The 25,486-nt window shown below is 39.4% G+C and overlaps 1 protein-coding gene across 7 annotated transcripts in view; it reads right to left on the minus strand.

The window, feature by feature from the left end:
- The window catches only part of vps13b (vacuolar protein sorting 13 homolog B), a 266,755-nt gene that overhangs the window by 165,252 nt on the left and 76,017 nt on the right, over positions 1–25,486 (minus strand). For all 7 annotated transcript variants that reach the window (XR_013627420.1, XR_009119933.2, XR_009119934.2 and 4 more), the window contains 3 exons: positions 9,799–9,908; positions 7,915–8,047; positions 912–1,045 (listed from right to left, as the gene is read on the minus strand). Coding sequence is in view for 4 of the 7 variants with exons in the window: in XM_058053559.2 (XP_057909542.2) it covers positions 912–1,045; positions 7,915–8,047; positions 9,799–9,908 (377 nt within the window). In the remaining 3 variants the exon portion in view is untranslated. The remainder of the gene's footprint in view (positions 1–911; positions 1,046–7,914; positions 8,048–9,798; positions 9,909–25,486) is intronic.

Genomic DNA, 25,486 nt, shown 5'->3' on the forward strand with positions numbered 1-25,486 from the left:
GTGAAAAAAAAAATATATATATAAAATAAAAAAATTATTAAAAAATAAACAAAAAATAATATATTATATAATAATATTTATAATAATAATTTATAATGATAATTAAATATTAAATTAAAAAATACAATAAAATGAAAAAAATGTAAACTATATTAGGAAAGCAGGAAGTGAACAAATGTAACAGTTACTGATTGTAAAAGTACCAGATGGAGGGGTAGGATTTAATAAGCTTTGCTTCTTCCTACTCCTTTTGGACATGTGGAACTGTGAACTGATTATGTGATGCATTCAATTGTAATCTGATGCATGTTCAAATGAAATAAAAACCATTACCATTACCATAAGACTATGAATGAGATGTAGTGTTCTACGCTGGTTGCTAGGTGATAGTGACGTTCCTGTTATGTTCCATAACAGTAAACAGTAGACAGAGACAAACAAAAAACTGCAGACTTGATCGCCGCAACAACAGGTAGTTATTGCAGGTGTTTTATGTCTCAAATCAAAATCTACGAATTCAACACACACACAATAGTGGGAGCCTGCCCCACTATTTAAAAAGCACCAATGTACTGTTTTTTTTTTTACACAGCCACATGCAGTGTTTACAAAACATCTGAAAAAGGGAAAATATCCAGTATTTCTTTGGACCACCGAGCTTTCATTGAAACAGATTCTCAGAGGACATTGTTTCAAAAAGCCTTGTGCAATTTCACTACTTTAGTTTCTACTAAAAAATTGCACAACTGTTCAATTCTAAGGTCTTGTGTTGACGATAGGGGGTAGTTGGAACGCTGTAGTTTTCCGTGAAATCAGTGGAGTTATTTTAAAATACCTCATGCATTCCATCAAACGGTGATCTCTAATGTTGCAAAAACATAAAAGGAGGGGGGGGGTTAAGGGGGTGTTACCTGCAGAGTAAGGCATTTCACAGCATCCCAGGCATGAGCGATGAGTTCCTTCATTCTCTCCTCTGACGTTGTCGATGATTCCCCTGGTGTGGTCTCCGGCATCACTTTCATAGGAATGGACAGGGGGCGTGATTCTGACACAGAAAGGACGAGAAATGACAAATTATACACAATACATTAAAAGGTATTGAGCCGCAGCACATATTATTCTGTAACTTACCAATCACTTCTACTTAACATTAAAATATATAATTAAATTAACATTTAACAGACTAGTATATCACCAAGAACTACAAGTGCTCCATGTAATTATGTTTCATGGCTACAAATATACTCCTGTAAATTACTAATACTGTGCAAAAAGAAGGAAATTAGTCCCGTGCGCGTGGCGGAAGAATACATAGCAATAGGTAGTCGACGTTTCTGTCCACTTTCAGACCTATCCATGTTGGTAGAATGTTATGTTAACACGTTTTTTCTGGCTTAAGTTGTCAGTAGCCATGTTTACATGAGGAGTTTTTCTCTTTCAAAAATGGAATCTTTCCGAATGATCCTTTCCGAAAGCAATGGTATACATAGAAAGGAATATTCCAATGGCGTGTCTACATGCGCCGCTATCATCAACCAGAATAGTCAATGGGGCATGCGCAGTAAAGCGTAAACACCAACATCACGTGATACCAACTTCCTCGAGTTTTTCTTTCACTTGTTGGAATAACTCCGTATTGCCAGTTTTTTGTTCGTCTAGTCTTGAAATTTAGTTTGAATCAAAAACAAACTTTCCACCGCAGTCCAGTGCCGATTGCCCGCCTCTATTTTTTTTTAAATCGAAGAACATCTTGAGCTGCGTGTTACGTCATATCTCAGCATTCGCTGAAAAAACGCACCCGGGAACAGGAAAAAAAAAAGTTCAATCTTGCTAATATTTTATAATTAAGCTTGGCACATGTTTTATATAGATATATATTTTCTTTTTTAATAAAACTGGACTTGTGAATGGCGTATAGAAGGGTTTAGATTCTGTTCCACAGATGGCGCTAATGCACACGAAAGCTGCTTGCCAACCGCCAATAAACAACAGAAGAAGAAAAACATCACAAAGAAGAACGCAGTCTGACAACTTTCCGATTGAGCGGGTACAAGATACCTCAACCGGATTGGGGAAAGAAATATTCCACCCTTGATAATCTGATTATATATTCATAGGGATTGACACTTTTCTTTCGGAATGATGTGTATACAAAGGTTACATTCTTTCCGTTTGAGCAAATAACCCGAATGGAATTGGACTATTTGGGTCCATGTAAACGTGGCTACTGTCTTGTTAAAGTGACAGTACAGATCATTGGATGCCCTGCTGTAAGTTTACCACCTTATGAAAACATTTTTTTGGTGAATTTACTTACATTTTACTTAAATAAAAAAAAGTCAAGCTGAAAAAAAAAATGCTTACAAAGTAATTTGTGTTTAAGTGAGCGAAAATAAGTATTTGATCACCTACTAAAATAAACCTTGTAGAAATTCTGGACTGTTCATGTATTTGGAAAAGGATAAAATTACAAAATCAGCGGATGATCAAGTAATTATTCCCCCCAATGTAACTGTCACTTAAACAACCCCGACATGACTTAAGACAGCAAAACTGTGATGCAAGTTGTAGAGCGCAATAAAGAAAATGTGTTTTTTAGGACATTTATATCCCATAAAACATCTCGGTGAGATTATCTGAACCCGGTTTCCAATCATTGCATGTTCTCCTTTTGTCACAAGTCCAGCTTTCCTTTCTGCGTACTTCAACCTCAAAACATTCAGCCAACATCCACAAGTCCTAATACCCTTATCATTCATAAAAGCACAAATAAGATACAGGACGCAAAAAAAAAAAAAGTCACTGCGGAGTCGGTGAGAAGTCTGAAAGAACTAATCAGTGTTAGTCATTCACATACATTGAAATGTAGCAATAAGTGTCCCTGTGAGACCATAACCAGGGGCCTCATATCTCATTATTTCTAATTTGTCTTGTTTTCTTTCCCAAGCCAACTATCGTTATTTTGATAAATTATTGGCCATTCCAGAAAAAATGTTAAACTATATAAACTCCACAATGAAAATATTATCCCCTTCTGGGAAGCATACGGCAGCCAATAAAAACCTGCCTGACTTCCATCAGGCTACTAGGACTTAGATCATGTACAACTGTGTAGGTTCGCCGGATATCTGCCTCATTATTCCGGCCACCATTTACTGGCATTCATTCATTCATTCATTTTCTAACGCTTTTTCCTATGAGGGAAATTAATGTCATTTTTGTATAATAATGCAGAAATTTTCATAATAAATCGGAACATTATGAGAAAGAAAAACAACAAATAAACTTGCCACTTTTGGACAATTAAGTTGTGGTTATGTTAAATGAAATATGAAAGAAAAAAGTTTTAATATTGTGAGAAGAAGCAAAATAAAATAATAAATAAGTAAATCGGGTTGGGAAAATATTTTAATATTATGGGAATAACATCAAAATATTCATCCATTCATTCATTTTCTACCGCTTATCCTCACGAGGGTCGCGGGGGTTGCTGAAGCCTATCCCAGCTGTCTTCGGGCAAGAGGCGGGGTACACCCCAGCCAATCACAGGGCACATATAGTCAAACAACCATTCACACTCACATTCATACCTATGGACAATTTGGAGTCGCCAATTAAGCTAGCATGTTTTTGGAATGTGGGAGGAAACCGGAGTACCCGGATAAAACCCACGCATGCACAGGGGTGAACATGCAAACTCCACACAGAGATGGCCGAGGGTGGAATTGAACCCTGGTCTCCTAGCTGTGAGGTCTGCGCGCTAACCACTCAACCGCCATGCCACCCCATTTACTGGCATTTATCAATGTATTTTGTGTCTTCCTCCAAAATATATAAGTTAAATTGTCATAGAATGCTTATTATGCATGTACATAAGTCGTTGAGATCACCAAAAGATTTTCTTCGTAGAGGAGGTTCGACCAGCAAACCATAATTTTTGACAACTTTACAGATTAATGGCACAAACAATACAAATGTTTCCATGTCACTATATCACTTTCTGTTCCTCCCAGTAAACAAGAAAATTACACTTAATCCCATCATCCAGACCACTAGCAGACGAGAACAAAGACAGCAGTTTTTGTTCCAAACTTTGGGAAGCGGAGCCAAATTGAAGGATACGTTTCTCTCAGGGCGCCAATGCTTAATTGAAAGGTTGAAATGCAAAACCAATGAGGTCATTTCTCTGGTAGATGTTAGCAAACACTTATAGAAGGTTGGAGCTTGGATCACGATGCTGCTTCTAACAGGAACACTCGTTAGGGATACATCATACAAATACTTAAGAGGTTTACTATGTGAACCCAATTGAGGTGTATTTGATCAGGGCAGATAGAATAAAATAAAAAAAATACCAACACTTTTGTTGCTACATATTGCGGCAAACCTCAGCTTCTATGAAGCATTTTACTGCATACAACAGAAACATGCGTTTGACCAACAAAAATGTCTGAGGGGGCGAAGAACAGTATTAGCACAAGCTCTTTTGAAAAATCTTTGCAGTGAAGAGAAAATGGTAAGGGAGCTATACAGGAATATTTGAGAAGAGAAACTGGAAACTAAAAAAGTTATTTGTTCCAACAAAATGACATAACGTGCATAAATATGCTGTTATTTGTATAAACTATGTTCCATAAAATCCTCAAGAGGGAGCCTATCCCAGCTGTCTTTGGGCGAGAGGCGGGGTACACCCTGGACTGGTGGCTAGCCAATCACAGGGCACATACAGACAAACAACCATTCACACTCACATTCATACCTATGGACAATTTGGAGTCGCTAATTAACCTAGCATGTTTTTGGAATGTGGGAGGAAACCGGAGTACCTGGAGAAAACCCACGCATGCACAAGAACATGCAAACTCCACACAGAGATAGTCGAGGGTGGAATTGAACCCTGGTGTCCTAGCTGTGAGGTCTGCGCGCTAACCACTCGACCGCTGTGCCGCCCTAAATAATTAAAAAAATTATAATTATTCATTCATTCATTCATTTTCTTCCGCTTTTCCTCACAAGGGTCGTGGGGAGGTGCTGGAGCCTATCCCAGCTGTCTTCGGGCGAAAAGCAGGGTACACCCTGGACTGGTTGTCAGCCAATCACAGGGCACATATAGACAAACAACCATTCACACTCACATTCATACCTTTGGACAATTTGGAGTCGCCAATTAACCTAGCATGTTTTTGGAATGTGGGAGGAAACCGGAGTACCCGGAAAAAAAACCACGCATGCACGGGGAGAACATGCAAACTCCACACAGAGATGGCCGAAGGTGGAATTGAACTCGGGTCACCTAGCTGTGAGGCCTGCGTGCTCACCACTCCATCCGCCGTGCAGCCCTGTTTGCAAGTTAATTTCAAAAAAATTTGTTCCCCAGTGACGCCCGTCATCATCATGGCTGTTAGCAAACAGGATACATTCCGTACCGTCCCTAATGTTGTGCATTGCATGCTCCTTCACAGCCAATCAACACACAACGTAAGCACAAAAACACCAAACGTCAACATCAATGGACAATGAGAAACAAAACAAAACATCGGAGCATTGATACATGACGATTAAGATGGTGGTTAAATAAAGTACAACTGATATTAACGGCTGTTAAGTGAAGCATCTCATTCTGCATGCCACACAGATGGGGGCGCTGTGGTGCCTGTAGTAACGTTTTGGTAACAATGTTGTTAGTTTATTGAAATGTGGAACTGCATAAGCTATACTACACGCGATCTGTGGTGATGTTTTAATGGTAGCAGATCGTCAAATTGGGTATGTACAAAAATATTCCTGAAAATGTGATAATTTTAAAGTTTTGCAAAAACTATTTATCATTTCTCATGTGGCAACTCTATGTAGAATAATGTCTAATAGTGTTTTTTTTTAATATACAGTACATATTTAACAGGTGAAATCCGAGGAGACAGAGTGGCGTATTTGCTTGCCAAACTGAGAGGATATTGCTTCTGTGATTTAAGCTGGACTGCAACAAAAGTACAGCATGATATCACCTCGCCCCCAGGCGCTTTCTAGGGAACCAATCTGCAGTGAGCTGCTTATGTGTGTCTCTGTACATTTGCCTAAACATTAACAGGCACCTAGCAAAAAGGCTGCAGGGCAAGTCGCCTTGATTACAACGAAACTGCAGCTACGCTCAATGCGGTAACGAAACGGCGTCGTGCTCTCTTTACATTGTATGTGCCAGGCATGTGTTCAAACGAACGGTTGAAAGTAAAGCATATAGTAAGGACGACGGTTCTTGAGTGTTTTCTCGTGGTTTGTGATTTATGATCACCAAGGTATTTTCTTAAAGGAAATCATTTGCTCAGACTAAAAAAATGCTAATCTAAATGCACATAATTTTATATTACAGGAGAAAAAATAACATTGGCCGCCTGCCTGTTATAACCTTTTAAATTCAGGAGTGACCCAGGAGTACAGATCTGTGGTCTCGGTTACAAAAGTTGAGACCAACTCATATCTGGTTAGAAATTTTGGTCACCGACTCTAAATATGCTATTAGCATATTATTATTACACACACACATTTTTTTTCTTTGGACCAGCTACACAAGTGAAACATTAGCTGGGCCATTTTGCGTAATTACTTACAAAAACATAATTTATCTCACTGGAAAATTATTAATTTGTGGTCTGTCAGAGGATGAGATCAGGCCAATGAAAGCATAATCCATTTCATAGATAAAACAGCTTTACATTCCTTATGGCCTCTCAATTCAACCGCATGCCAAATGTTACATTTGTTTACGAACGTTATACACACAACCATTACCAACATAAAACAAAAGCAACCGAATGAGCAATATATATATACATTTGATGGTATATTTCATTCAGCTGGCAATAAAAAGGTGAATACCGTTTTAAGGATAACATTAGCATAACATAAGTACCAAGTAAAAAAGGCCCCCAACATTGAAAGCTTTAAGTCTCGTCTTAAAACCCACTTTTATTCTCTGGCTTTTAACTCTGAGTGAGTTGTATGGTTCTGTGTTCTTTTTATTTTAATTGGTTTTATTATTTTTTTTATACTTTTATTGCTTTGCTTGTTTTTAATATTCATTCATTCATTTTCTACCGCTTTTCCTCACAAGGGTCGCGGGGGGTGCTGGAGCCTATCCCAGCTGTCTTCGGGCGAGAGGCGGGGTACACCCTGGACTGGTGGCCAGCCAATCACAGGGCACATATAGACAAACAACCATTCACACTCACATTCATACCTATGGACAATTTGGAGTCATCAATTAACCTAGCATGTTTTTGGAATGTGGGAGGAAACCGGAGTACCCGGAAAAAACCCACGCATGCACGGGGAGAACATGCAAACTCCACACAGAGATGGCCGAGGGTGGGAATTGAACCCTGGTCTCCTAGCTGTGAGGTCTGCGCGCTAACCACTAGACCACTATTTGGATTAAATTCAATTTGTACCTTTATTGTATTTTATTTTTACTTTTTATTTTACTAGTCTGTGCAGCACTTTGGAAACTGTTTATAAAATGTGCTAGCTATATAAATAAAGTGGATTGGATTGGATACATAAGCAATGACAAAACTCTAGCATAAAAATATAGCTAAATTGAACGTATGTCCAAGAGCACTGTTTCTTTACATAGCATAATTAAGCTCTCATTTGAATATCCTGCTTCTATAATCACATCATCATCATCCCTACAGTGTTTCAGCAAAGGTTCAGGTCACAGTTGGATTAGGCTGATACCATTGTCAGATTGTATTTCTGTATTTCTGATTATAGCAAGAACTATATGACTATACGCCGCCAAGCATCCAGCTCTCTTGGCAACGTATGCATTATTACAGGAGGCAAATAACAGGCCAGGTGTAAACACACAGTATAGACCAATGTGGTTACATCGTATTTTGGGCTTGGGAAGCCTACCTGTTACAGTCTTCGTTTTGACAGGACTGCTGGCATAGTCGGAGGCTTGATTGGAGGTTTGTTGTACCAATGGCGTGCTCCCTACTGAGGTGTCGTCCTCTCTTCGCTTTGCCAATGGAACCGGGCCTGGATTCTGCAAGAACATCACAGCAACAATTAGGACTATATATATAATAAATAAGTATATGTAAAAGAGGACCTACTATGCTTTTTCCATTTTTATGACCTATAAATGTTGTTAGAATGTATTATTGTGTTAAACAATCAGATATTGAGGGTTGCGCATTTGGAAGTGAGCCTTGACAGAAGTTTGGGATGGCTTTGAACGCTCCGTGACTTCACAGTGAGCATTGTGAGAAGTCACCTCCAACCAGCCAGTGACTTCAAGGTGGACAAGGTATTAGCGGTACGAACTGAGTGGGACCAATCACAGCGCAGTGGGTATACCTGGAGGAGGAATAAATTCAAACCGACCGTTTTGGAAATACAGGAAAAACAGCTGGAATAGGTGCAGATTCTGGAAGATCTAGACAGCTTTCTGTGCGTGTTATTGTGTGTAGCTGCTCCATAGGAGTCCACAACTCAACATGAAACCAAAAATGAGCATAATAGGTCCACTTACGTAATCTTGATCATGAATACTGTTGAGCAACTGTGATCATTTGAAAAATCCGTCCATCCTTATCCACACCGCTTATCCTCCTCAAGGCCCCTATTCCCTGAAACACATGCGCTGCCATGTCCTCATCCAGCCCGCTACGAGTAAATGTTTTATTATTAATCATGTTGTCAATTTATAGTATCCAGTTATGAGCATTCTCCAATACCCATAAAAAAAACTGCGCCAGTGATCTTCTTGTCTCTTGTTTATCTAGGTTGTTCTTTGGCCTTCAGTGAAAGGTCTTGCCTAAAACAACCAGGCCTTGAGAAGTACCTCTGCTTGTAACGCGTTTATCCTTGTAGAGCCATAACCTCCAGAGTAAGGAGTAGGATTAAGTCATTTACTCTCCTTATCTGTCACATTTGTATTTTGACAGCCGTTCTACATTCAGGAGCAGAGGAAACTATATAGCAAAATATTATACACACTCGTCCCTCGCCACCTCACGCTTCGAATTCCGCGGGTTCACTCGATAACCGTTTTTCAAAACTACGGTATATTAATAAATCATTGTGATTTTGTGGCTGAATACGGCCTTTCAAGCATAAACATGTGTATATGAATTAAAATACAAATATAAAGCATTCAGAAGAGGCATTCAAATACATGATAATATGTAGTGCTCTATCTACTATTAGATCATGTTCCTGTAATATTGATATATGAGAGACACACAAGCACCAGATTTGATCACCCTAACAAGAGGCTTTTATGGAACAAAAAAAAAAAAAAATCTATAAAACCACAATAACCCTGAATAAAAATCCCTAATAAAATCACAGGCTATAACTACTACTAAATCTACAACATCAATTTCTGTCCTCCCCCCACTCAGCTCCCCAGCACCATAAGTCTTATTTATGTTTTTCTCTTATTTATTTCATGTCTAGAAGGCTGTAGTAACGTTAAAAAAATATTTAGAAGGTCATAAACAGGTTTTCTATGCTCTAATTAGTGTGTCAATATTCTACTTAAACATAAAGGAATTAACCACAATAATCTCAATATTATTTTATTATTTCGTTCATAATCTACATGGACGTGGGTCCATATTAACATCTTAAAATGTTCTAATACGGAGTTTAATCTTAAAATAATGTTCTTTTAGATTTAATTTCCTGAATAATAATACAAGTCTGTAGCACAAGCATAATATAGTTGAGGCATTTCATCAAAAGAAAATGAAAGAAATAACAATTCCGACACGATTGAACGTCTCACACCTGTTGCTGCTGCCTGCTGCTACCTCGATGAGGCTGATGCAGCAACCACGTGCAGAAGATTGGGTCCACGTTGATAGCTACGCCCTGGACACTCGCCAACAGAACTGCACCTGGAAACATAACAAGTGGAAGGAAATGAGTTCCAATAGTGTAATTCCTAACTTTGCAGTTTGTCAAAGCAACAATGGATTTGAGGGGGAAAAAATAAATAAATAGGAACGGGTATGCGGTACATCTGTCTGGCAAACACTGAACGGTTGTTTAAATGAGCTCGACTGACAATTTAAACAACTTGATTGAAATACAAAGAACATCAATATCTGTCGGTGAAATTAATAACAACCAATGTGCAAAGGTGGACTAGGTGCCATGTTCTAGTGTGTCAAAAATACCTAGTTTGAGTGCATCAAGCTGTTTGCTGGAGAGCAGAAATTACTCTTTTTTTTAACACTGATCAAAGAGGTAGCTCCCCAAGCCAAGAAAAACATTTTCTTCTGATAAATTTCTATGAAATATAAGACTTTCGCTCGGTCTTGGTTTACTCTTAAAAAATAATCTTTACCAACAATAAGTGAGCCCTGAGGTAATGCATTAGGATCCTATCAATAATGATTCCCATGCCGGCAGGATTAGCGGAGGGTCTCTGGCGTGCTGTGGAATGTCCCAGCATGACGACAGGAGGATGTTTCAGCTCTAGCAGGACTTTCAAGAAGTTTAATGAGGCTTTGGACAAGACCCCAATCTGCTGTTTCAGGCCCAAAGCCAGTGTGTGTGTGTGTGTGTGTGTGTGTGCGCATACACTCTTGCTTGCTGTCCTGCAGATGTGACAACCGTACACACATACATGCACTTCATGTTACGCACGGACACATTTTGTTGCAAAAACTTGCCAGCTCAGCAGTAGTTCCTTTCTGGTCTACTATTTTTGTGAATGTAAATAAAATGACTCTAATTTGCTTCACATTTACAACCTTATTTGTGTGCGTCTGCACTATGAATTAATGGCTGCTTGAGTGAAAGCATGTGTAATGTGTAAAGTGTGTTATACATGTAGCCCAGGGGTCTCAAACTCAATTTACTTGGGGGCCACTGGAGCTCGGGTCTGGGGTGAGACTGGGCCGCATCAGGTTTTCCAAAAAAAAAACAAAAAAAAAAACGCATTTATTAAAAACAAAATTATTTTAAAAACTTCGCTTTGGTTCCGATTTTCTACAAGAAAAGCTCTGATAAAACATTCCACTGTTCTCAAATATCTTACTTCTTATTTTTCTACACAAAATAAGATGAAAAATAAATGAACAAATCAAGAATAAAGAAAATCAATCAATCAGTAATAAATAAATATAATAATAATAATAAAACGGCAAATAAAAACTTAAGAAACCACATATAGTTGGTGGGTAGACAAATTATTTTTTTCAGATTAAAATGAACAAAGCATTATTAGAGCCCTGTAGACATGACAAAACACGACTATAGTCACATTTATACTCTTTTTATTTACAACATATTACACAACTGCGGGGTCTTGAGACACATGCTAACTCGCAAAGTAGAGCGCTAGCGACCTAAACGGTAGCCTTCAAGTTATTTCCTTTAAACTTAAATAGCCAAAAACTTACCACTTCCACACGGAGAGGGAGGATAACTATAACAGTTATTTAACCTTTAACATGAACATTAATCAAACGTAATAATTTTTTCTGGGTACATAATACCATATAGCATCCATATCAAACGTGCGCGGGCTGCACCAACATTAAACTTTCATATCAAGACGGGGGCCTCAAACTAGTGTCCTGTGGGGCCGCATGTTTGAGACCCCTGATGTAGCCCAATACAACCGGATGGGCACTTGCACATTTTTTGTTATACTAATGTGTTTACCAGGTGCACTTTAATCCTTACAGCTTATTATGGAAAGAAAATAGCTGAAAAACGATACATATTCTCCTCGGACCAAGTCAAACTAACAATCCTTCCTCTATTGCTTCATTTATCATCCGACGTCGTTTACTTTCCGTCAGTTCCATGGTAATGTCTCTATGCTATTGCCTCGCACCTCCCAAGTCTTGTGTCCTTAACAACAGCTTTTCTGGCATTAATACTGACATCAAATGTATTCCATAACCCACCCTTGTGTTCGCTCATCCATCTTCCACTACCTCCTTGTATCACAAGCTCCGCACCGCATTACAATCTATCACTTCACCTTCCAGTTCTCTGTCATTCTCCGTTTTGCGCTACTTTTTCCACCTTCAGTCTTCTTTGCCACCATGCTTTCACGCTCGTCTTTTCCTGAATAGGAATCATAACCTCAGGCCTGTGGCTTGAACTCCGATACCACAATGCGGCTGGCTAATGGGCCGTGGCTGTGGCTGTGGCTGTGGCTGTGGTGCTGGAAGCCAACTTCTAGTAGTTCCATCATAGACCAGAACAGCATGAGAAACTAGAGAATGGAATTTCTGGAGAAACTGTGTGTGAATTCTGACGTTGAGCTGAAATGTTGTATAATTGTTGAAATAAAGGACGGATTTAGAAATTACAATGGTTTGTAAAATCTGACAAAGGTGGAATTATTATATTGTCACGGATATTGCAGATATGTTCGAACTTATTGGATTCGGGAATTTTACCAACATGTCACTTCCCAGATACTACATAGCTTTCACTTTAGACACAAAAACAATGTTAACAACAATATAGAAAGTCTGGATTTAACAAAAAATCTAATCTAGGCATGATACCCTGCAGTGTGATGATAGCCTCAGTTGAAAAATGTGGCAGTAGGAATTCTCAAGTTCAAAAAGGGTCATTTGGGATGTTTTGGGTTATGGAAAAAGTGGAATTAAGTGGAATTTTAGGGATGTCGTAGGTATGACGTAGGGATGTCGTGTTGTAGGGATGAATTGTTAGCACGAATGCCATAAAGGTATTGAATGTTTTGACAATAGAATGGTGAGAAGTTGCACAAACTGTTAATTAATATTCTGTGGGAATTGTCTTTTTTTTTGCGGAAAATGTGGAATTACTGAATTTTGTGAGGGGATTGTGTCAGTACCTTAGGGAATAATACATAATTGCAAGCCGCTACACACAGGAAGGGCACTTTTGTTCTTTAACATCTAAATTTTAACCTTTATAACATTAAGTTTCACAAATGTGAAGTAGATTTTTCTGAATGCACTGTGAAAATTTCAAATTTAGTAGAAAAATGGCGACCAGCGTTGGTCGCATGTTGGATCTACGCCACTGGACTATTGCAAACATCATGAAGGATTAAGATGGTATCTTTGAACATGTGAAAGGTGATAACTTAAGTGTCATAGCGTCATTAAGACTTCCTGGGAAGCACGTCTGTCCTTCCCTTGCAATTCCCTTTTTAGTGGGATTAAACTTTGCATTCGATCTTTTTAGTACTTCGGTATCCAAGCTTGCTTACACATCTTGGAGAGTACATGAAAAGACTTGCATTTAGGTGTGCTGCATGCTGTTATACAAACTGAGGTCATTTCTCTTGAGTTTTGAATTGGGTTCATTGCAATGGTTAGCAGACCTTTGGTTGGCAGGTGTTGTTGCAAATAGTGTTGTACCAAACATGTTTTTTGGGGGGTGACGAATCATACAGAGAAATTACGTGTCGCAAAGAAAACATTTTTTTTTTTTTTTATGTCAGGAAGCAGTTAAGGATTAGGTACCAAAAGTAAACCGCTACTCAGTCTCACTGCCACTATTTCTCAGTGACCAAACCACCACCTCTCTAACACTTTCGGGCGTCTGCACTTTTTGTAACCAGAAGAACCTCTGAAATTCTTAAAACCTCGCAGCCTTTTAAATTCTTGATTGGTCTGTTTTGCTTTTCATCATTTGTTTTTTAAGGTGAAGTTTGGTGTGCGTAACGTGAGCGATTTTTGTTCACACTGCCCAGTTGTATTAAACTGCTAAATTAAAATACTAAAAACAACCGATTACCTAAAAATGTCATCCAATACTTCTCTACAAGAGAGGAGAAATATGATCTCAGGGAAGAACTAAATTTGAAACACACTAGGACTACGTTAAAAAGCCATAGCATTTCAGTATGTGGAATCAAACTATGGAATGGATTGAGTAAGACCCTCAAACAATGCACAACAATGAGCCAATTCAAGAAACAATACAAGCAGTTGATGTTTGCTAAATACAAGGATGAAGAGTCTTGAACCAGTCATGATGTGCTATACATATCACTATATTGACACTTACTATGGTACCCATTATGTCATTGGATGGTCATATCACCTTGTACTTCGGTACGTGGTATTATTTAAAAAAAAAAAAAAAAAAAACCTTAAACTGTATTATGGAAAGCAGGAAGTGAACAAATGTAACAGTTACTGATTGTAAAAGTACCAGATGGAGGGGTAGGATTTAATCAAAGATTAATCAAGGATTTAACCAAAAAAAACAATAACTGTTACCATGGCAACAATACAATTGCTAAATACAAGGATGAAGAGTCTTGAACCAGTCATGATGTGCTATACATATCACTATATTGACACTTACTATGGTACCCATTATGTCATCGTATGGTCATATGACCTCGTACTTCGGTACGTGACAAAAATACAATTTTAAAAATAAAAAAAACTATATTAGGAAAGCAGGAAGTGAACAAATGTAACAGTTACTGATTGTAAAAGTACCAGATGGAGGGGTAGGATTTAATAAGCTTTGATTCTTCCTACTCCTTTCAGACATGTGGAACTGTGAACTGATTATGTGATGCATTCAATTGTAATCTGATGCATGTTCAAATGAAATAAAACCATTACCATTTATCGCCAAATCAGGTCCATAGCAGGGATACCACTGTGATACACTCTCATGCCAGTCAAAATGCGTTCATTCTTTAAAGGTCTGACAGTAACGCAGAAACTAAATACATTCGGTTTTTGGTCCATCGAAGATCAAGGCTTTACCGTTTACACAGAATGTCCGTGTTCCATCATTGTGTTTACGCAGAGTGACATCTCCTTTGAAGCAGGCAGCGGCATGAAATAGCCGAACATGCCGAGGAACCGACCTCGGCAGGAGGCTAACTGTTGTTTTCTCTGCTCTAACAGGGTGGCATATGGGTAATTACAGAAAGTGATGACAATGATAACAGATGTGTTTTTCTTACTTCTTAAATTACTCCCCAAGAAAACACGAGTTGGTGCAGCTCACCGTGTACGTGCAGACATATGAGGACACACTTGCCTTGACTCCTCCGCAATGGACCTATTAATGTCAAAGGTGATTTTTTTTTCCTCTACATAGACTTAAGACCAGTAGACTTAAAAGAAAGTGCGGTGCTGCTGGTGTTGTTTTACGGCTGTCTGACATCAGCCTGCTCCTAGCCTGAGGCCACATTGAAGCACGAGACCGGGCTAAGGCAAGACTTAAACTTAGTTCAGGGTCGTCTCCCCCGCCGCAACCACCCCCACGCACCCTGCATTGACCCCAAAAATGTGTCATCTTTGTAATCAGTTTTCAAAAATGTACTTTTAAATCATTTTTACGAACATAAAGTCTATGAACGACAACTCCCCAGGGTTAAAGACAGGGGTTAAAGATGGCACAACCTTAAAAAGGGCACAGCCTTCAAACTGCAGGGCAATGACCCCACCATCAACGCTAAACCCCACTCCCCCCAAAAGAGAGGGGGGGGTAGATTGTGTTTTAGCCAACTAATCGCCCCCTCAGAATTGGTTCATTGTGGGACATGAGGCAGCGCTGGGACTTTGTGTCCAGTCTCTCCAACTGAAAATAAATAAATATAACCCAGCTCAAGTCAGCCTGATGACTTCTGACAGATTTAGTTAATTCCGAAGCCAAGTAGCAAAACAAAACATTACGCAAGCGTGCACGGCCTACGCTGCCTTTAATTGCTTTTCCGATGAGCTCATGACTTGAAGGTGTCCTGGAGCGAGCCGTGCAGTCCGACAGGTGTTCTGCGGCTTTGTGAATCGGTGTGAGTGTTGGTCACTGTATGTACGTGTGTGTGTTTATGTGTATGCATGCATGTGACGGACCAGGAGCTGTTGACACTACTGAAAAAGGACTCAGCTGTGTGTGTGTGGGTGGGTTCAAGGAACGCTGTGGTCAGTACATATTATGTATCAATAAAAATTTTTTAAATGTGTGCGTATATATTTGTCAAGATATGGAAATGGTTCTATTTGCATCTATTTGATGTGTGATGGATGATGTGAGACAAATATTTTGTGGCTGTTTACATATGGGGCTGTGACCTGGAGGCAATCCTGCAGAAGAAGCCAGGGGCTCAGGAAGGACACGGGCCGACATGACAGGAAACAGACTCTTGGCATACAGAAAGCCTGCCCAGTTTGGGATTTCATGTGTGTGTGTGGTTGTTTGGTGAGGATGCAATAACGGCCACAATTAGAGAGAGGAGGTACAAGTGCTTCATCTTCAACTGGCAGACATACTGCCATACGTACATTCAAAGAACGAAACATACTTAAAAATGGGATTTAAAAAGAAAGCTCATTTCAGTGGGCCGGTATCTATATGATTTATGGATGACTATAATCACTTCATGTTATGTCATGTTATGTAAAATGCACAGGATATATTGCATACTGATAAACCATATATGCAGTTTTTCCATCAAGTGTTCGTCGAGCTATTTTATCAGTATAAGAAATGACTATGAAACATAGTTCTGGATCAAATTGCATAGCGTTGAAAACATAAAATAAGTTAATTCAAAATGCAGTACTTTAAACATAATGAATCAGTGAAGAATATCAATAAAATGTGCAAAATCCATAACAAAATAGATACATGAATGTATAGTTGTAAGTAATGGTAATGGTTTTATTTCATTTAAACATCAGATTACAATTGAGTGCATCCCATAATCAGTTCACAGTTCCACATGTCCAAAAGGAGTAGGAAGAAGCAAAGCTTATTAAATCCTACCCCTCCATCTGGCACTTTTACAATCAGTAACTGTTACATTTGTTCACTTCCTGCTTTCCTAATATAGTTTAACTTTTGTTTTGTTTTTTTAATTTGTATTTTTGTCACGTACCGAAGTACGAGGTCATATGACAATACGATGACATAATGGGTACCATAGTAAGTGTCAATATAGTGATATGTATAGCACATCATGACTACTTCAAGACTCATCATCCTTGTATATAGCAATTGTATTGTTGCTATAATAACAGTTATTGTTTTTTGTCATGTGTATCAATAACATAAGTGACCATACAATGACATAAACGTATCAATAATGTAAATTAATTCTACAATAACCTCATGTATGACCATGGGAAAGCATCATACAACCAGTAGTGAAGCCAGATGTTGATAAGAAAAATATCCCCTTTTATAGTAAACTCCTTGCCTTCATATATTATCATTAACCGTACAGGAAAAAAACCAGCAAAACTCAACTCCTGCCCCTAATGAAATAAGATGCCTGGATTCGGACTACGCCAGCTATTATCTCGACTTATGCTTACGGTAGAAAATCATTTTTCTGCTATGACGACATAATACATTGTTTCTGTCTTGCTCATTTCATGTCGCACCAATGCAAAACGCTTTAAGTCATGACCAAATGTGACCTGGGTCTTGTCAACAAGATAGCTAGTCATCTTAATGAGAGACAAAACAGACAAGGTTCTGATTGCTTTATATCCATGATGGATATAAAAGTGCACTGTGTGAACTCAAAATGAGCTCCACTGTAATGTAAGGGAAACGGAGGAGACGCTTGTGAGATTATTAAAATAAACAGACTTCTGCTTCTGCTGCTGAATTCCCACAGACAGGCTGAATTTTGCACAGTTACCTTGAAAACTCCTTGTCACTGCGATCCATCAGCTGACTTATCAGCTTTTGGTATACAGTTCAACCTTAGTTCTTTCAGTTCATCATGACGGCTGAGAGGCTGGGTAAACGTTATAATGTCCGTCATTAGCTGAGGTTTCTTCCATGTATGTGACATGCTGACTAATCACCTGGCAAGGGAGTCAAAATTTCAATTTGACATTGAACACAGGAAGTGAAGTAATTTATTAGTGATTGCCGTGATATGGAGAACGGGTAGGATTCCATTTGCTGTGCTTCTTCTGACTTCTTTTCGCTATTTAAATTATTAAATTATAAGTATGAGATGTTTACGCCAACATAACCTTGTATCTTCATCATGAAGTTTTAGTAATATTTTACTCAAAATACAATTCTAAGAGTTGTATTAAGCAATGCTTTCAAATGATATATATATTCATTCATTCATTCATTCATTTTCTACCGCTTAGCCTCACAAAGGTTGCAGGGGGTGCTGGAGCCTATCCCAGCTGTCTTCGGGCGAGAGGCGGGGTCCACCCTGTACTGGTCGCCAGCCAATCACAGGGCACATATAGACAAACAACCATTCACACTCACATTCATACCTCTGGACAATTTGGAGTCGCTAATTAACCTAGCATGTTTTTGGAATGTGGGAGGAAACCGGAGTACCTGGAGAAAACCCAGACAGAGATGGCCAAGGGTGGAATTGAACCCGGGTCTCTTAGCTATATGAGGCCTGCACGCTAACCACTCAACCGCCGTGCAGCCACAATTGCAAATTCATTCATTCATTTTTTACCGTTTTTCCTCACGAGGGTCGTGGGGTCTGCTGGAGCCTATCCCAGCTGTCTTCGGGCGAGAGGCAGGGCGCACCCTGGACTGGTCGCCAGCCAATCACAGGGCACATATAGACAAACAACCATTCACACTCACATTCATACCTATGGACAATTTGGAGTCGCTAATTAACCTAGCATGTTTTTGGAATGTGGGAGGAAACCGGAGTACCTGGAGAAAACCCAGACAGAGATGGCCAAGGGTGGAATTGAACCCGGGTCTCTTAGCTATATGAGGCCTGCACGCTAACCACTCTTCCGCCGTGCAGCCACAATTGCAAATTCATTCATTCATTCATTCATTTTTTACCGTTTTTCCTCACGAGGGTCGCGGGGTCTGCTGGAGCCTATCCCAGCTGTCTTCGGGCGAGAGGCAGGGCGCACCCTGGACTGGTCGCCAGCCAATCACAGGGCACATATAGACAAACAACCATTCACACTCACATTCATACCTATGGAGAATTATTGAGTCGCCAATTGACCTAGCATGTTTTTGGAATGTGGGAGGAAACCGAAAAACCCACACATGCACGGGGAGAACATGCAAACTCCACACAGAGATGGCCGAGGGTGGAATTGAACCCTGGTCTCCTAGCTGTGAGGTCTGCGCGCTAACCACTCGACCTCCGTGCTGCTGATAAATATATTACTGTTGTAAAAAATAATAATAATACAATTAATAATATTACTTATTGTATACTTTTTTTAAACCCTGATTTTCTTTTTTTAGATATGCATGAGAACATTATATGCAAATAATGTTTACACAATGATAATAAAGGCACACTTGAATATAGAAGCCGTTTTTAGAGCACACACAAGCTGTGAGCTTTGGATGTAAGGTGGCTTTTCTACTATTATTAGAAGCTTTATGAGCATAGTGGCAGGACTCTTAATTATGAGCCAGAGGTTAGCTGAAGGTAATAGTGTCGGGAAGTCGTCCTTTCATCTGACGAGCTTGTATATGCAGCGAGCAAAAGAGAGTGGTGCTTGAACTGCCTGTGTTTACTGCCTGTTTATCTAAGTGGGCATGTGAGGCCTGGAGGGCCAAAGCAGGTCAAACCACACACAGAGAGAGAGGAGTCCAGGACCCCCGAAGGACCATTCAAAGTGATGAAGTTTTAGTACTACTGCTTGGTCTATGACTACTGCTGATGCACGCGTGCACGCAAACACACACACACACACACACACACACACAGACTGTGTTAAAAGTTTTTTACTACCGTGTTGGGACTTAGATGCCTCTAGGGCAGGAAGATGAGTTGGTGGACTCCACAAAGCAGTCTAAAAAAAAAAACTTCAAGGTGGCCAAACACGTTTTTCACATGTTCTGCAAGGCGAAAAAATAGTAGCAATTTAATAATAGTATTTCAGAATAAAATAATAAACCTAATTTTGGAATTGTATTCGTGAATCTGCAGGCCTTGCTAAAAGCTCCTTAGTGATTGATACCAAAGCTTGCCAAGAAAGTCCATCTCATTGTAGATTGTCACGTTGCTGCCACCTGTGGGATCTTAAAGTTGGTATTTCAAATTTGCACAGTGGACCACTTTGTGTGATGGAGATGGAGAGCGAGAGCGAGAAAGAGAGAGAGAGAGCACAGGGCAGCCACCGGGAACCACAAACTGTAAGGCAAGCAGTTGATTTTGTTTTCTTGCAGGGGAGGGTTTGAGTGGGAAAATATGGCAAAATAAAATAAACCTTTAAATTTGACTGAAATGGCAGCCAACAGGCGCTGCTGTGTAAAAAAAAAAAAAAAAAAAAAAAAAAAAAAAAAGACTGAAGTGTGAGTTCTTGTGGTTTGGTTTAATCCTGATTGAGGAGCCCCTGAGTTGAGATGTCAGCAATATGAGACTAAAACAAAAATAATTACAACCAGGGTTAATGAATACAACTGCCTGGGGCATGGGGACTAGAAAGGAAGGGGGGGGCGGTTGAGTGAAAGAGAACAGCGGACGAAGTGGGAAGAAAAAGTGAATGGGAGTGGTGTAAAATACAGAATAAGTGAAAAATATACAGTGTATATTCATCCAAATAGAAAAAAAAAATCTACAATAAGTGCATACGACTGACATTCAGACAAAGAACCATCCAGCTGTGCCTTTGTAGGGGCCTGAGGTATGCTCTTCCTCCACACGTCTGATAGCTTGTATGGCTTAGCTTGAAACATGAAGTGTGGCAAACCGTGCCTCCCATTTAACTACTGCTGTGTCGAATAAGTTTATACATTCTCCCTCCGACTACCTTTCATCTCTGCTGTTATGTCTGCACACACTATCTCAGTTATGCAGGGAGCTGCCTTCACAATAACACTGGGGGGTAATAAGAGGCACCTGCACCTTCATGTTCATGTTCAGAGTTAAAAGTAGAAAATCTTATTCTAAGCATCAATCCATCTTATTCCACCTTTTTCCAAGGTCGGGTAACAGAGGCAGCAGCCCAATACAATAAAAGCCCAGGCTTCCGTCTCCCTAGCTTCTTTGTCCAGCTCCTCCAAAGAGGATTTCTGGGTATTCCCTGAGGCTTCCCACTGGTTGGAAGTAAGGGTGTAAGAAAATATGGTTTTGGTGATATATGTGATACTTCATTCCACGATACTGTATCAATATTAAAAATTATCACATACTACAGAATTAATTGGCCGTGTACCCTAGAAACCGCCCATGAATGATACGGAAAAAGGCCCAAATGATACTGTGTCAAAGCCCAGGGCAGTGATACTGATAAAATATAGAGTTTAACCATGTGCAGTATCAGCCCCCGTAGCTGTCCACTCAGAGCGCGCTGCTCTGGTATCGTGCCCGTGAAACAACCAATCAGAGAACAGCACATGAGCGCGAACACACAGCGTTTGTTTTGGTTTATTTTAATAATAACAGCCCTATGATTGGCTGGCGACCAGTCCAGGGTGTACCCCGCCTCTCGCCCGAAGACAGCTGGGATAGGCTCCAGCACCCCCCGCGACCCTTGTGAGGAAAAGCGGTAGAAAATGAATGAATGAATGAATAATAATAACATCTCACTTCAGACTGGAACATTTCCGAAGGTCCTAAAATCTGCAGTCATTAAGCCTCTTCTGAAGAAGAGTAGCCTTGATGTCACAGTACTGACCAACTATCCGCCCCGTATCAAAACTGCCATTGTTGGGGAAAGTCTTAGAAAAGGTCGTACACCAACAACTTACTGACTTTCGTCTCTCTAACAATGTATTTGATATTTCTAATCAGGCTTTAGGCCCCACCACAGCACTGAGACATCTCTGATCAAGGTGACAAATGATATCAGTCTGAATGAAACAGGCAAAGTCTCGCTTTTTTGGCACAGTTGACCATGTCATTTTTTTTCGAGGTTAGAAAACTGGATGGGAATATCTGGTACTGCTCTAAAATGCTTCAAGTCCAATCCGGAGAACAGAAAGTACTTCATCGGAATTGATAACTGTCTCTCAGAACAAATGGCTATGACTTGTGAGGTTCCCCAGGGGTCAATCCCGAGGCCGCTATTGTTCAATCTGTACATGCTCCCCCTTCCGACCAGCTAATATGCAGCTGCAATGTGTCCTACCACAACTATGCAGACTAAACTCAGATCTACATGTCACTGACGGCAGGTGAACAAGGTCCTGCAGATTTACTTTGTCACTGCACGTTGTAGATGCAAAACAACCTTTTCCAGCTAAACTCAGACAAAACTGAAATCATTGTGTTTGGCCGACAGAAACAAATGGTACGACTGGTCGACATTTTCTTCTACTACAGACCTGTGACATTAGGAATTTAGAAACAAAATGATGTGTCAAATATATATATTTCTATTTAAGAGCCAATGAAGCTGCTGTGCACAGCATTAAAGCACATTCAGCACATCTCATTCTAAGTGCTCAACACCTGGTGGACAGCTGCTGGAGTGGATGAGTCTAACAGAAACAAAAACAATCCACATTAAAGGAGTTCCATGAACACCATTATCAACCTTCATTCTGACTACAAGTCCTCCCCACCGCCTAGGCATTACTCACTTGCATGGGGAGGGGGAAATGATAAGCAAAATTTAACCTGCTCCCTCGTGTCGTACTGATCTCTCTTCCTTTTCATATTTTTTTTTTCTGTAGTCCGTGTCATAAATTGCATAAACTAGTGGTGGTCACTGATGCAAATCATAGTGAATATTCTATCAAATAGATTTGCACAGATCTGTATACAAACCATTTGATTAATTTCCATGAAAGTATTCTGAATCCTTAAGACTCACAGTCTCCTTTTGTGAGTTTCAAAGAAGCAGTCAGCAAATAATCCTATGATCATTAAAATTTCTAAATCAGGAAAAAACACCAAAAGACGTTCATAAAAATGGTTAATTTAATTTAATTTAATTTAATTTAATTTAATTTAATTTAATTTAATTTAATTTAATTTAATTTAATTTAATTTAATTTAATTTAATTCAATTCAATTCAATTCAATTTAATTCAATTTAATTCAATTCAATTCAATAAAAAATTGTTATTTTATTTATTTTAGTTTAATTTAATATTATTAAGTATTCAAAGTCTCTCCGTTCAGTCTCATTGGTTAAATATGATCTTAGTGGCAAGTTCAAGTTGACGAGTGACTCCACCCAGGCCAGGGTCTGTATTCCCGGCCATGGGCGAGGTGGAGCCACTCATCTTGTTCAGCTTGCGAGGAGCTAACTAATAAAGACCAGACAATATGCTAAAATGAACATATCCCTGATTCTGAGCCCAAGGGATGGTCAACATGGGTCCATGGTGCATTACCTAACTTTGAAGGATTGTGTTCAGCTCATGTTTTGGTTGCGGTGAGGTCAGACCCCAGAAAAATGTTGGATAAAGTGTGAGATAGAGTTGCAAAACACCGAGCTCTGCTGCAGCAAAGGATCTAAGACATGGAATGGACCCACATGATGTCGCATTCAAGGCGGTCATGGTGTTCATCATGAGGAACACATTAAACACAGATCTTAACTGTAGTTTGATATATGCAACGTTCATCTATAAATCCAAAAATATATTACATGGCACATCTGATTTATGACTCCATAATGTACTTTTAATGACCCATACCACCCTAAATGACCAGCCATTACTTTCTGTCCTCCTCCCCTACAAGGCAAGATCATTGTTCATCGTAACATTCTTTGTCTTGATGTAATTCCCGACAGCTCAGATATGCTTACTTCGAGAAAAAAAACAAAAAAAAACTAACCAACAAGAAGGCTTTCTAAGTGCCATATAATTTTACGGTTTCTTCAATGCACTATATAGAAAATAAACATTGGACATAGTTACCACAGCTACTTAAGTCATTAAAAGCACTACACAAGCAAAAACAATACAAAAGGCCGAGCAATATAAAAGCGCAGTCACTGCCGCAGATGAGGGGACTGACGTCAGGCAGACCTATAAACCTAGTTCAGGTGTGGACTATTTTTCTTGGAGCCATCCAATAAGTCATGAAATAAGAATGTCACTGACAGACTCGCAGTTAAACAATAAATCCCCCGTTTTAGTGGAGTTGCTGTTCAAATAAACTATGGCGTTCATGCAGTCATGGAGGCTATTGTACCATCTGACACATGTCACAGTCCACGATTAGTGCTGTGTCAACACCCATTAGGACTATTAGAGCCATAGTGCAACAGGGCCACTGTAGGGTCAGTCAGCCGTTTCATAGCGGACCATAACTGGTACTGGAGCTTCTGAACATTGTAAAAGTAATTGTTAACAGTAAAAGCATCACAGTCATTAGTTTAAGTGTAGGGGGTTTGCATATGTTTATGTATGATAATTGTTATTTTAATCCTACTTAATATTGCTTAGAATTTTGGTTCTTTTACCTTTAAAAAAAAAAAAACCGCAAAACTGATGCTGTCCTTGTTTTGACCTATTTGCATTGCTGTCATCCCAGCCCACCATAAAGTTTAAGGAGTGCGGACAAAGTCTGTTCAGCTTCTGGCTCACCCCACTATGACCTGCCTCATATGCTTTACTAAGTCTGATTACATCTCTTTCTGTCAACCACAGAAAAAGAAAGGTTACCTCCTTGGAGCGCAGTTTACTTCAAAAATATCTGCTGAGTATCAGTAATAGAGGTGTGACAAATTTAAGAAAAAAAAAAACATGGAAGAGATCCCTACAGTGAATGACGTGGCACTAAATTATTTGTATGACCAGAATAATATGACCTTTTAAATCATCAGGTGAACACAATGATGGTAGATGGTTTTTCGCTTCTATAGCGCTTTTCCACCCAAGGCACGCAAAGCAGATTTGCTTACTGATGCTGCAGCATCAGGAGCAACTGTGTGCGACTGACCAATCAGAGAGCGTGAAGAGTGAATACATAATGAGCATTTTCTTTAACCGCGGATACATATAATGACAAAATTTACTTGTGTCATACTCGTATATACATTATTCGTAACGGATACTCATTACAAACAAGTACCCGGCTCATTCTTAGTATCCACTTTTCCGTCTCTGAATGATGCTGAGATTAGCAATAAGCGAGGAGTCATGTCCGCGAGATAAAAATAGTTTGCCATGCTAGCTGCTACAGTAATAATATTGCTTTAGCTTGGTTAATATACAAGTCAGTTATTTAAATGGACACTGTTGGCATTTTTTTTTTTTGGGAGGGCTTTAGCGTCAAAATAGGTATTTCCCATGACGTGCATTGCTAGCCAGCTTATATTAACTCGTTTTCTTGCGCTAGAATGCACAGAAAAGGGAAAGAAATGTGTTCATGTTTCAGATAAGGATTTAAATGATGGGCAAAATTCCTAAAAAAAAAATGTAGATCCTCTTTAAAATAAAATGGAAAGGGATATCGCTCATATGTATTCCATAAATTAGCTACATTTTGTGAACAAGACTGAGCCTAATCCAATCAATCTTTTGAATTTATGATCTGTAATGGAGGGGAACTATCTGAATCAGATCAAATGATCATTTGCCAGAAAAGGAGGTCACA

The sequence above is a fragment of the Doryrhamphus excisus genome, linkage group LG5 (assembly GCF_037039965.1).
Source record: "Doryrhamphus excisus strain RoL-2023G ecotype Guam linkage group LG5, RoL_Dexc_Guam_v1.1, whole genome shotgun sequence".
Classification (NCBI taxonomy): Eukaryota; Metazoa; Chordata; class Actinopteri; order Syngnathiformes; family Syngnathidae; genus Doryrhamphus; species Doryrhamphus excisus.